Below are 12,723 nucleotides of genomic sequence, written 5' to 3'. Positions count from 1 at the left end.
ATAACCTGGACTGTATCTTATGGCACAAGTGTGAAAGAACATGCATGCGAAAGGAGCATGTAAAACGAACACGTGAAAGAGCAGAGACGCCAGGCTCAGGCTTGCCTCTGCCTGGTCGGCCCCAGCCCCTGTGCAGAGAGGTAAACGCTGTCACATGTAGGCATTCTTGTTTTGCAATTGGGTGCCCCTCCGTTCGCACAAGCCATGGAGGGCGCCTCGAGCCCAAGAACCGCTACCGTAGGACAAGAGCCGTAGCACGGGCTGGGCGCGGCCTCTCCCCCGCTGCCCGTATTTACTGTAGCAAGCCGCGCGGGCTCCCCTACCCCGCTCGCTGGGCATCCTCCGAGCGTGCAACAGCGGAACCCCGACGCCTACCCCACCCGCTCCGGACTTGCGTGCGCCGCTACTGCCAGTACTGCGCACGCACCACGGACAGCCTCACATCGTCAGCACACCCCGCCCTGCAGTTTACGGCCAAGCTCGGGTTTTACGACGGTGGCGTGGTAAAGGAAAGGAGGAGGTAGCGGCGGACTGTCTCGGGTGTCGCAAAACGAGAGCGCGCGGTTTACGGCCGAGCCAGGGGCACGTCAACAGCGATGGCCGAAGGGGAAGAGGCGCCGCCGGGCAGCTGGTGAGTGTGGACGGGCCGGAGACTGGGGGCGCGAGGGTAGGGAGCAGGGAGGAGCGTTTCCATGGGCGCCACGAACGGACCCACGGACACGGAGACAGACCGACGCCCCCCGTGTTGGGGGGACGGGGAGTGTAACTGAGGTGCTCGGGTAGCTCTGTCGTGTGGCCGTTCATGGCTTTACGTAGACGGATGTCAGGGGCACAGCTGTGCAGCTGACTACTAATTGGCGTTTACTTGGAAGCTTAAATTGACTTGTTTTCGTAGTTGAAGGAAAATTGACGTAGCAGTATAATGTTTGGTAAAGTATAGACCCATACAGGTGGATTTCTGCTGTACAGACCTTGCGATATACAATGATGCGGTAGAGCACCCGCTCAAAATCCTGTTGGGTCTTGACCTGTTAGGTTGTAAACACTGAGATGAAACCTGAATCGCACTGAGTACCCTTTGAGAAGGACAGCTGTGCTTCTACTTCCTGTGCTTGCTGTCAAGAGCACATGCAACCTGCAACATGCAGAACTGCTAAAGCTCCTACTAAAAAAACAAAAACAAACTTTGCAGCCCGGTTCTGGTTCCAGATGGAGCTCCTGCAAAAATAGGAAGGGTTTATCAAGTATAGCTTGCATTCATACCTTGCTGACTATTAATTCTGAGTTGTAATGACAGTATGTTAAGCAGGATTGGTACTAACTGGATGCAAGAGCTTTTAACAAAAACTTAGCTGCTGTAGGAGGCTGTGGGGTTCAGTCATTTTTATTCAAAATAAAATTCCACATTATGGTGCTGAGTGTGTGTGAGTGTGTACACACCTTTTCACTTAAGCTGTTGTGCAGCACATTCCTCTGTACTTTGAACAGTTTCCCATCAGAACAGCTTTGATTTTTGGGGGTGGATGAGTTGACTTTTTCTCCTGAGCAGAGAGAGCTTTTCTTTGGATAATGTTTGAAATGTTTTGGTGTAAAACATTTTTGATGTAGGATTGGAGAATATGGAGCTTATGTGTGAGCATTGATAATTAACACACTCATGTCAGGGTATACTGTATGATAAGACATTTAGATTTTGCTGATTTGGGATGAAAGGTGGTAGGAATCACTTTGACCATAGTGCCTGCATTCAGGTCCAGTGGGCTTGAAACCACGCTGGAGCTAGAGGCTCCATGTTGATGCAAGGGCTCACTTAAACCATTTAATTCTATGATCAGTGTCTGTGACTGCCTCAAATTTGTAGCATCTAAAAATGTTTAATGACAACACAGGGCTCTTGACCCCTTCACAAAACCTTTCAGTTGGTCAGCTTACATCACTGTTGGTATGTGCCCCTTTTGGAAAATGATCTTATGCATTGAAATAAAGCAAAATAAAGTAAAATAAGATGATCCTGAATGCTTCACAATGAATACCTGATATGCTGCTTTTCTAAAGTTGAGAGAGCAATTCTGTCACTGGACAGTGTGATTAAAAATACTAACCTATTGTAAAGGGTCATCAGAATAGAACTTGAAGGACAAAAGAAGAGAAACTCAAAGGAAACAATGTAGTTGGATCAGGCACCTACAAGGAAGACCATTTTTGATCAAGTTTAACATAGCTCTCCTGTTGGTACTATGAAGCATAATAGAAAAACTACCTTAACTCTAGTTGTCTAAGAAATTCTGCAAGAAACCCATACCTGTCTTGTGATAGAGTGAGTTTGTTTGTTTGTTTTTTCCTTATTAGTAACTGATTATAAGTATTTGTTGAAATGTACAGCTGTTTATTTCTGAACTAGACGAACGGATTTAAGAAAAGGTGGGGCATATTGTGTAAGAGAATGCTGTTTTACTTACTGAATTAAAGAAAACAATAACATTTTCTTTTGAGGTCAGAAAAATATACTACAGTTTTATAGGATAATTTGTAATACCTTGTGTTCAGTCAGGACAAAAATACCGTAACCAGGATTTTTTTTTGATCCATAGTTTCTTTTAAGAGCTAACTTCAAGTTGGTTTTATTTGTTTTAACATTTTTGGTTGGAAGTGCATATTTTATACTTTGCTGTAAAATAATTTATTTTAGCTATTTTGCCACTTTTGGAACATTGATGTGGGATATCACCAAAAGTGTTTTGTATGTTTGATGCCAGGCTAAATATTTGCATCTAGCTATAAGAGCACTGTGAAATAGGTATAGGAGCATTCACATTATGCCACAAATTTATATACTGTATTTTTCACATACAGCAACACAGACAATATGGTAGGAGCAATTTCCAGAAGCTGTTTTTCTGGGGAAAAGGTGTGTGTTTGTGAGAGAATACTTTTGTCTAAAATTTGCATATTTTATTTTTTGCATGGTTTTGGAAGATCTATTTTTGTATATGTACCTTTCCCACTGAAAATAATTGAGTCCTTAAATTGGGGCTGTCCAACTTATTTGGCCCCTCAGGGTGCCCATTTTGGTGGTAGGGCAACAGCTTATTGGTGCAGCTTCAGAACCCAGGGGTTGAGTGCTGCCACCTTTCATCCCCTCCCCTCCTTTTCTGCTTCCAATTTTACTCTTCAGTGGCAACCAAAGACCCCAAATTCAGTAGTGGGCAAGGAGGTGGGGGGTTGAGCAGCAGCATCTACAGCATTTATGCCCTGAATTCGAGAGTGGTGCCCACAACACCTGCAGGCCACAGTTTAAACCCTTGCAGACTTCCAGTTGGACAGCCTCGTACTAAATTATAAAGTTAGGTATATTGTTTGATTAGGAGATAAAATGCATATTGTTTAGGTTCACTTGCATTGGACACACTAAAACGTAGATTTATAGCTATTCTTGCATCGTAAAGCTGTAAGTAGTTCTGAAGATCTACTGACAATGCTCAGTATAATTATTCTATCATAAGTATTTGAAGCAAGTAGATCATAGAAACATACCACTTGAAGGAACTTCAAGCAGTTATCTAGTCCAACTTGCTGCCTGAGGTAGGAAATGTCTTGTCCCATGCAGGGATCAAACCTGTGACATTGGAATTATGAGTAGCACACTCTTACCAACTGAGCTAATTGACCACCTCAATGGAACAGGATTTTTTTAATGGTATCTAAAGTGTAATTGTTTTAAGATTTGCTTTACTTCAGGGGTTTTCAACCTTTTTAATAAGTGTACCCCCAGCAGCCCCCTTTTTCATAAGTGTACCCCTGGAGGGGGCGGGGGAGCAGCTGGCTGCAGAGTGGGGGGGCAGGGGCAAATGGTTGGATGCAGAATGGAGGTGGGGCGAGCAGCAGTAGCATGGCATCTGTGCGGCCCTGTTCTCACCCCACCCTGGCCCTGCTCCTGAGGCAGCAGCATGGGGTGGCGGTGCTCCATCCCCGCCTGCCCCCAAGTACCCCCGGGACCTTTTCAAAGTACTCCCAGGGATACGCAGACCCCGGGTTGACAACTCCTGCTTTAAGTGAAAAGCTGAACACAGCCTTGACTATGGATGGAATCAGTAAAAATGCCTCTAAGTTCAACCCTTGGGTTCCTGGTCACAAATCAGTTCTTATAGTTAGAATCACATGACATGAAATAGCATTGCTCTGGGAAGTTTTTCAAAATCAGTTTGACTTAATTAATTTTTGAAGCAAGCACCATAAAACTACTGCTTAACACCCAGCAACATCTATGTTACATCAGTGCCTCTGTATATAATTTTTTGAGTTATTCCAATACGATGTAATATTTGAAATAATTCAGAATTCCAAATTGGAAATGTTTGTCTCTACCTGGCTTCCAGACTTCTGTGTCACATTGTAGATTGCAGCAGCTGGAACAGAATCAAAGGGGGAGTAAAAATGCCAGGACAATAAAAATAAAAAACCCAGATAGAATGTTCCCAGGTGTATGCAGTCATGTGCTGAGTACAGATGACATTTTCAAGTCGTTGTGAAGGACATAGTTAAATAGGATCCAGTTCAACAAAGACAAGTATAAAGTGCTGCACCTGGGCAAAAAGAACTGCCAACACACTTTACAGGTGGGGGGATGACCTTCTCAGCAGTAGAAAGGGATGTTGAAGTCAACTATGACTCTAAGATGAACATGAGTCATCAGTGTGACAAAGTGATCGACAAGGCTAACTGCACTTTATCGTGCATTAGCAGATGCATGATGAACAGGTCCAGGGAGGTGATGCTTCCCATCTATGTGGCACTGGTCAGGTCGCAGTTGGAGTACTGCATCCAGTTTTGGGCGCTGTACTTCAGGAGGGATGCAGAGAATCTTGAGGGTTCAGAGGAGGGCCACTTGTATGGTCAGAGGCCTGCAGGCAAGACCCTGCAAGGAGAGACTGAGGGACCTAGATCTCTTCAGCCTTTGCAAGAGAAGACTGAGACATGATCTTGTAGCTGCCTATAAATTCATCAGGGAAGGGCAGGAGGGAATAGAAGATACTCTATTTACTAGGGCACCCCCTGGAGTAACTAGGAACAATGGCCATAAATTGATGGAGAGCAGGTGCCCCCAGTAGCTGGTCTCTGCACACAGTACCTTTGGATGCCACATGTAGCACAGATCCCAGGCCAAACAAAGCACTACATTTGATGCATGCATCTGAGGCCCTGTCTGCAGGCCCAGTCTGAGTCAGTTCAGACCCAGGGCCATCACTGGGGGCCACATGGTTAGGCTCTGCGGTCAGAATCTGGTCCATGGGCTATATGTTTGACACCCTGTTTAATATATTGTATAAACATCCCTATAATGGAAGCAGAGCATGACCCCTACATGTTTTTTAGCTAGATGGGGGCTTTGCAAGAGAAACTTCATGAAATTGATGTTCCTGGTTTGGTTTTCCTTCCTTAATGCAAACATCATAATGAGACTGCAATAAATGTCAGAGAGGCATTATGTAATTGCATGGTTCTTTACATTTTTTAATTGGATGGTATAAGTTAATGACTTTGGTGAAAAATGTTAAACAGAATCTGTTTTTTGTTAGGAAAACAGTACTTCCTTACTAAGATCTGTAACAGCAGCCCAGCTTGTTGTTCTCACCTGGTTCCTGTATCTCCTGATGACAGGGGATGTGTCCTCTATGCTCCTCCCTTCCCATTTGTCTGCATATGGGGCAAGGTTCTTCAATAGAGAGAAGCTCAAAGACCAGAAAGCCTTATAAAGACTAGAAATGATATCTTGCTTGGACATATTCATTGAATGGTAGAAAATTAGGGTGGGAAGGGACCTGAGGAGGTCATCTAGTCCAACCCCCTGCTGAAAGCCAGCATATCCTAGCCAAGGCTTTGTCTATTTGGGTCTTAAAAACCTCCAAGGATGGAGACTCTACAACCCCTCTGGGTAACTTGTTCCAGTGTGTTACTATGCTCTTAGTTAGAGTTTTTCCTAATTTCCAACCTAAAGTTCCCTTGCTGCAACTTGAAACAATTTCTCTGTGTTCTGTCATCTCTCACTGCTGTCTAGCTCCATCTCTCTTGGAACCACACTTCAGGTATTTGAAGGCTGCTGTTAAATCTCCCTTTGGTCTTCTCTTCTCCGGACTAAATAAGCCCAGTTTCCTCAGCCTCTCCTCATAAGTCATGTGCTCCACCCCCTAATCATTTTTGTTGCCCTCCTCTGGACTCTCTCCAATTTGTCCACATCCTTTCTGTAGTGGGTGGCCCAAAACTGGACACAATACTCCAGAATGTGGCATCATCAGTGCTGAATAGAGAAAAAGAATCACTGCCCTTGATATGCTGGTGATACTCCTGCTAATGTAGCTCAGTATGCCATTGGCCTTCTTTGTAACAAGCACACACTGGTGGCTCATATTCAGCTTACTTGCCACTGTGATCTCCAGGTCCTTTTCTGCAGAGCTGCCACTTGGCCAGTTGGTCCCCAGGCTGTACTAGTGCATTGGGATTGTTCCGTCCTAAGTGCAGGACTTTGCACTTGTCCTTATTGAACCTCATAAGATTTCTTTTGGTCCAGTCCTCCAATTTTTCAAAGTCTTTCTGAATCCTAGCCCTACTCCCCTGCATATCTACAACTCTCCACAGTCATCTACAGACTTCCTGAGGGTGCACTCCATGCCATCTTCCAGATCATTGATGAAGATATTAAATAAAACTGGCCCCAGGACTGACCCTTGGAGCACTGCCCTGGGACACTCCATGTTACACTTCTCTAAACAATGCTTGGGTTTTGTTTTTGTTTTTTAATTTAAAAATATATTGGAAGTGGTTGGTAAAGTGGTGAAAGCCAAGGGTGTACCTGGGTGGAATGGAAGTATAATGTGTTTTATTGGTGACAACCTTGCATCTATCTGAGGGAAAACAGATCTTATTTGATGATCTATGTAAACCAGGGGTGGGCAATTATTTGGGGAACCCCCCCCAGGCAAGACAGCCCAACATGAGCTGCAAGCAGCTGCAGCAGAAAATGCTGGCCCGGGGCGCGGGGTGCTTTTCCCCCACATTGAGCACCAGCTTGTTCCCCGCTGGTGAGCACGGGGTACGTAGGGTCGGTGTTGCTTGCTGCTCCCCACCTGTACCGCAGGGCTCGGGCAGGGGCACTGGGAGTGAGCGGGTGCATGGGAGCGGCAGCTGGGCAGGTGCACAGGGCTTGCTCCAGGGTCTCGGGGTCAGAGCCAGTGGGGCCCAGAGCAGGGCAGCAGGAGTGTGGGGTCCTGGCCAGCAGGAGCTCTGTGGAGCCAGGCCAGCTCCCCCCTCTCCTTGTTGGTGCAGCCCAGCCCAACTGCACAGACCCCTGCCAGCCCACACCCGGCGCTCCTACTGCCTTGCTCTGGGCCCCACTGGTGCTGTCCCCAGGACACAGGCACAGCCCCTGTGCTCCTGCTCACTTCCACTCCCCCCGCCTCCACTGCCACTTACCTGCCTGCCGGCTGACTCCCGACTGCATGGCTGGACCGTGTACTTTTTTTTCACTGTTGTTTGCTACAAGATAGGTGAAATCTCTTAAAGCATATAACATACAGTTGTGATATTGGCTAATTTCAGGAGTGTGTTTGTGAACAATTTTCAACCAGGGTTCCATGGCACCGTGGGGTACTGTGAGATCCTCTTAAGGATGTTGCATAATACTAGGTGTGAAAGCACTCAACATGATTCACAAGATAAACTCAAACATTTCAAATGAGAAATCTGACTGTCAAAAATATTCTGACTTGTGGTCTTTCAGAGGTTGTTTGCCATAGAAGAATTGCTTTATTATTTTTCTGTAGTCAAAAAATGAGTCAAAGCTAAGAGCTGACATTTTCCAAGGGATGTTGTGACTCTGACAAGGGATACCTTGAGTCTGAAAAAGTTGAGAACCACTGATACAAGTAATCAAAGCATTCCTGTTTACAGTACAAGTATCGTCAGCGGATCTTTGAACAGCGTATAAATGAACAATGCAGCAACCTGGATGCAGGTAATTGTTTTTAAGCTTCCTGAAGACTAATAAATAAGATCTTTAACTAGAGGTGTACTGATATATTGATCCATATTGTATCTGCACCAATAAAAGGAAAATTGACATTGTTGGCAATCGGCTTTTTATGGCTGATAATGTCACCGATTAAATGCAGTGTGCGTGTGCACAGCTACAGCATGCAAGCGGCCAGGAACGCCTGGTCTGTAGGCTGACTGGTCTGTAGTTCCCTGGATCCTCCTTCTTCCCTTTTTTGAAGATGGGCACTATATTTGCCCTTTTCCAATTGTCTGGGACCTTCTCTGATTGCCACAAGTTTTCAAAGATAATGGCCAGCGGCTCTGCAATCACATCAGCCAACTCCTTCAACACCCCCGCGTGCATTGCATCCAGTCCCATTGACCTGTACATATGCAGATTTTCTAATAGTCCCTAACTTGTTCTATTAGCACTGAGGGCTGCTTACCTTCTCCCCAAACTGTGTTGCCCGGTGCAGTAGTCTGGGAGCTGACCTTACCTGTGAAGACTGAGGTAAAAAAGGCATTGAGCACTTCAGCGTTTTCCTCCTCATCTGTCACTAGGTTGCCTTCCCCATTCAGTAAGGGACCCACACTTCCCCTGACCTTCTTGTTGCTAACATACTTGTAGAAACCCTTCTTGTACCCTTCACGTCCCTTGCTAGCTGCAACTCCAGTTGCACTTTGGCCTTCCTGATTTCATCCCTGCATGCCCAAGCAGTGTTCTTGTACTCCTCCCACGTTGTTTGTCCATGGTTCCCCTTCTTGTAAGCTTCCTTCTTGTGTTTTAAGCTCACAGAAGAATTCTCTGCTAGACCAGGCTGGTCACCTGCCACATTAGCTATTCTTCCTGCACATCGGGATGGTTTGTTCCTGCACCCTCAGTAAGGTTTCTTTAAAATACAGCCATCTCTCCTGGACTCCTTTTCCCCCTCAGATGGGCCTCCTAGGGGATCCTGCCCATCTGTTCCCTGAGGGAGTCAAAGTCTGCTTTTCTGAAGTCCAGGGTCCTTACTCTGCTGCTCTCCTTTTCTTCCTTTTGTCAGGATCCTGAGCTTAATCATCTTGTGGTCACTGCTGCCCAAGTTGCCATCCACTTCTACACCCCTGCCCCCCAACGACTGTTCCCTGTTTGTGAGCAGCAGGTCAAGAAAAGCACAGCTTCTAGTTGGCCTCTCCAACACTTGCACCAAGAAGTTGTCTCCAGCGCTTTCCAAAATCTTCCTGGATAGCCTGTGCACTACTGTATTACCCTCCCAGCAGATGTCAGGGTGATTGAAACACGTGCCCCCTCCCCTGCCAAGAGCCAGAGCCTGAGATCTGGAAACTTCCACTAGTTGTGTGAAGAAAGCCTCATCTACCTCATTCTCCTGGTCAGGTGGTTTATAGCACACACTCACCACATTGCCCTTGTTGCTTTCCACTCTGACCTTAACCCAGAGACTTTCAATAGGCCTGTCTCCAGAGCATACTGGAGCTCTGAGCAGTCATACAGCTCCTTTACATAAAGTACAACTCCTCTTCTCCCTTGCCTGTCCCTCCTGAATAGTTTGTACCCATCCATGATAGTGCTCCAGTCCTGTGAGCTATCCCACCACATCTCTGTTATTCCAATCACATTATAGTTTCTTGACTGTGCGAGGACTTCCAGTTCTTCCTGCTGGTTTCCCAGGCTCTGTGCATTTGTGTGCAGACACAAGGTAACTAGGTGATTTGCCTTACTTTCTCAGAAAGAATAAGAAGGCCTCCCTGTTGTCTCTCCTGCTTCTGCTTTTTCCAGGTCCCCTGCTTCCCCACTTACTTTGTTTTCTATCCCCCAGCGAACCTAGCTTTAAAGTCCTATTGCATTACTGTGATTACTGGATATTAAGACGCTTGCATCCTATAATTAGCTCCAACCGACTGCTGATCACACTTTAAAACATACCTTTAGGAAGAGTTCAGGAGAGGAAATTTTACTGTGAAGTAACGGTTCATCTATCATGAAAGAAAGGTGTAAACCGACTTCTCATATCCATACAATGTAATATAGATGTGTTGGTAATAACCATTAATAAATTAATTATTATTTAAATACAATTCTCAAATGTAATTATATAAAACTTTGGACTTTTCATAAAAAGCCCAATAGCAGGATATGCTTCTCTTCGGGTTCTGGTATTGCTTCCTGAGGTCATAAGAACACTACAGTTTTTTTTTTTATTCAGTTAATTCACCATCCTAATCATGGATTAATTCCAACCATGGTTAATATTTGAATGGCAAACCATACTTTATCCATGCCATGGGCCTACACGTGGCTGTATCTGTTACAAGTTTGGCATGCTTATCATGTGTATAGTTCAGCAGCATAGATGGAGACCTCTGACCATATGTCCTCCTTTTTCTCAGTTTTCATTTGGAGTAGGACTGAGATTTGAGTGTATTGCTATAGGAACCACTAGTTTTGCTCTGCATACGTGTCTGTACACACTTGATCCTCTTCTCGGGAAGAATGATACCTATACTTGGATTTTTTTTTAAATACATTGACACAAACATAAACAACATGTTTGGGTTGGATGTACCCATATGCTTGCATATTTTTCACCAGTTGTGTGTCAGTATATGGGCACATTTCAACTAAGTTTGTCTTGTGTTAAGGAATACTAATTTGTTTATGTAATTGCAAGCACCAAAACAGTGGAACATATGGCATCAATATACTTCCATGCTGTGTGTTGGTCTGCTGTTTCTCAAATAGTTTGATCCTTTTGTTGCCACCTCTTAAACTGAATTTTTAAGCAGATTAATATCAGCTAGGTACAGGCTTCAGTTTTTTACAATGGATTGCACAGCCACTTCAGAGCAGAACCACTACCTTGGCCATCCCCAGCTGTCACTGTTAAGTGTTTGTTTTTGTTTTATTAAGATTGGGCTGTTTTTTGTAGAGCCTTAAAACAAAAGTGACTTGTTCACTACTCATTTGATTCCAAACTTGTAATAATTTTGTTGAATGGTTTCACTTCTCTGTTTTGCTTGGATGCCTCCGTGAGGAACACTTTTATGTGTATTGTATGAATGATTATGCAAGTGATTTATTTGGCTCACCTTGTGTTTATTTCATAGGGATGAAAAGTTACAACTGAATTGACTGACTGATGTTTATGATGTAGCTATCATATTTTGAAGAATTTATTACATCTATTAAATGTCTAGATTAGAAGCATTTTATTGCAATAAGTTAATGTTTTATCTTTTTAACTACTGCTGGTTCTTTAGACTCCATAGTTTAGAACAATTTTCTCTCCCTTGTCCTTTGAGGTTACTTAATACCTGTGTAATACATGAGTAGCTTGGAGATTAAGGCAGTTTAATCTAAAATAAGTTTTCTGCACTAACATGAATACATACTATAGCTGGGGGCATTTCCATTTAGAAGACATGTGCTGGTAAACTATTGAAGGGTTCTGGACAGCCAGTTGATAAACCTAAATAATTTTTAATTACCAAGTAATTAGACTGATAACCTGCAGGGACAAGGCCTTGGACTGTAAACTTTGTGTATATGTGCACTGCATATATACAAAATGGAGGTTCTAGGCATGAGTATGATACAGATAACAGAATGATTACAGTGACTTGACAGGTATGCCTTTTGCAGAGCCTTCCTACCTCATCCAAAGTGGGAAGGTAGAATAAAGAAAATGTGATATTTTTTTTTTTTTTTACATAAAGTTGACTTTTACCTAATTAAATTCTTTTAAAGCTCTTATGAAACTAATGGAAACAGGTTGCATCAGCTAATGGATGGGAGCGAAACACTTAAGCCCCCAAACCATAAATATATTCAGAAACTGAGTAGACTTTGGAACTGCACATATGCTTAATGTTAGGTGTGTACGTAAGTGTTTGCAGGATTGAGGTTTTAATCTATATTCAATTGAAGGATTATCTAGAAATTCAGGATTTGCATGCACTAGGCTTGATATGCCTTTATCTAGAATTTCCACTGGGACTGAATAGGTTGCTCAATAAAGTAGGTGTGCCAGTCTCCAGTATCTGACTCTTCTTCCTCCCCCCTGGACACTTTATCCATTTTGTGAATATGCCCTGTAGTTACTGAACACCAGGTGCCTAAATATCAGGCATTTTACTAGATATATTTAGCACTGTGTAGACTTCAATTAATACCACATTTTTTTTATGAAACATATCTGACTTGCTATGAAATCAAAAGGACGGTGACACTTACTAAGTAGTACATGACCTGGCATCTGTAGTTAGTGGGGTTGAATTGAAAGATTTAGCACAGGGGTGGGCAAAATACAGCCTGTGGGCTGGATCTGGCCCACCAGGCCATCCTATTCAACCTGCGGGGCCCCTAAAACATTTAGAAAATTAATATTTACTTGCCCCTGGGTCCTGTTAAAGATGACAGGAGCCAGGGGCAGTAGGACCCAGGGGAAGCTCCGGCAGGCTCCTGCAACAGCAGGGCACTCCCAGCCCTGCCCTACTTCCTCCCACCCAGCCAGAAGCCCCTGCCTAGCAGGGGCTTCTGGCCTGGGACAATGGGGCTGTTCATGGCTGTGCCAGCTCAGGAAATTCAGGTAAGAAGGGGAGGACCAGGTGGATTGCCCCAGTCCTCCGGGCCAAGCCAGCTCTTGGTGAACCCCATGGTCCAGCCATGCAGCCAGGAGCTGGCGGGCGGGCGGGTGG

At 44.5% G+C, this 12,723-nt stretch overlaps 1 protein-coding gene across 2 annotated transcripts in view; it reads left to right on the top strand.

Moving 5' to 3' along the window:
• The first annotated feature begins 538 nt into the window (after positions 1–538).
• Positions 539–12,723, top strand: part of TBC1D23 (TBC1 domain family member 23) — a 70,705-nt gene continuing 58,520 nt past the window's right edge. For both annotated transcript variants that reach the window (XM_019523742.1, XM_019523743.1), the window contains exon 1: positions 539–631. In XM_019523742.1, the coding sequence (XP_019379287.1) occupies positions 597–631 (35 nt within the window). In that variant the 5' untranslated portion in view covers positions 539–596. The remainder of the gene's footprint in view (positions 632–12,723) is intronic.

Source organism: Gavialis gangeticus, unplaced genomic scaffold, assembly GCF_001723915.1.
Source record: "Gavialis gangeticus isolate Ggan-Ray unplaced genomic scaffold, GavGan_comp1, whole genome shotgun sequence".
NCBI classification, from domain to species: Eukaryota; Metazoa; Chordata; order Crocodylia; family Gavialidae; genus Gavialis; species Gavialis gangeticus.
The sequence above is the reverse complement of the archived record's forward strand: the minus strand, read 5'-3'. Positions and strand labels throughout refer to the sequence as shown.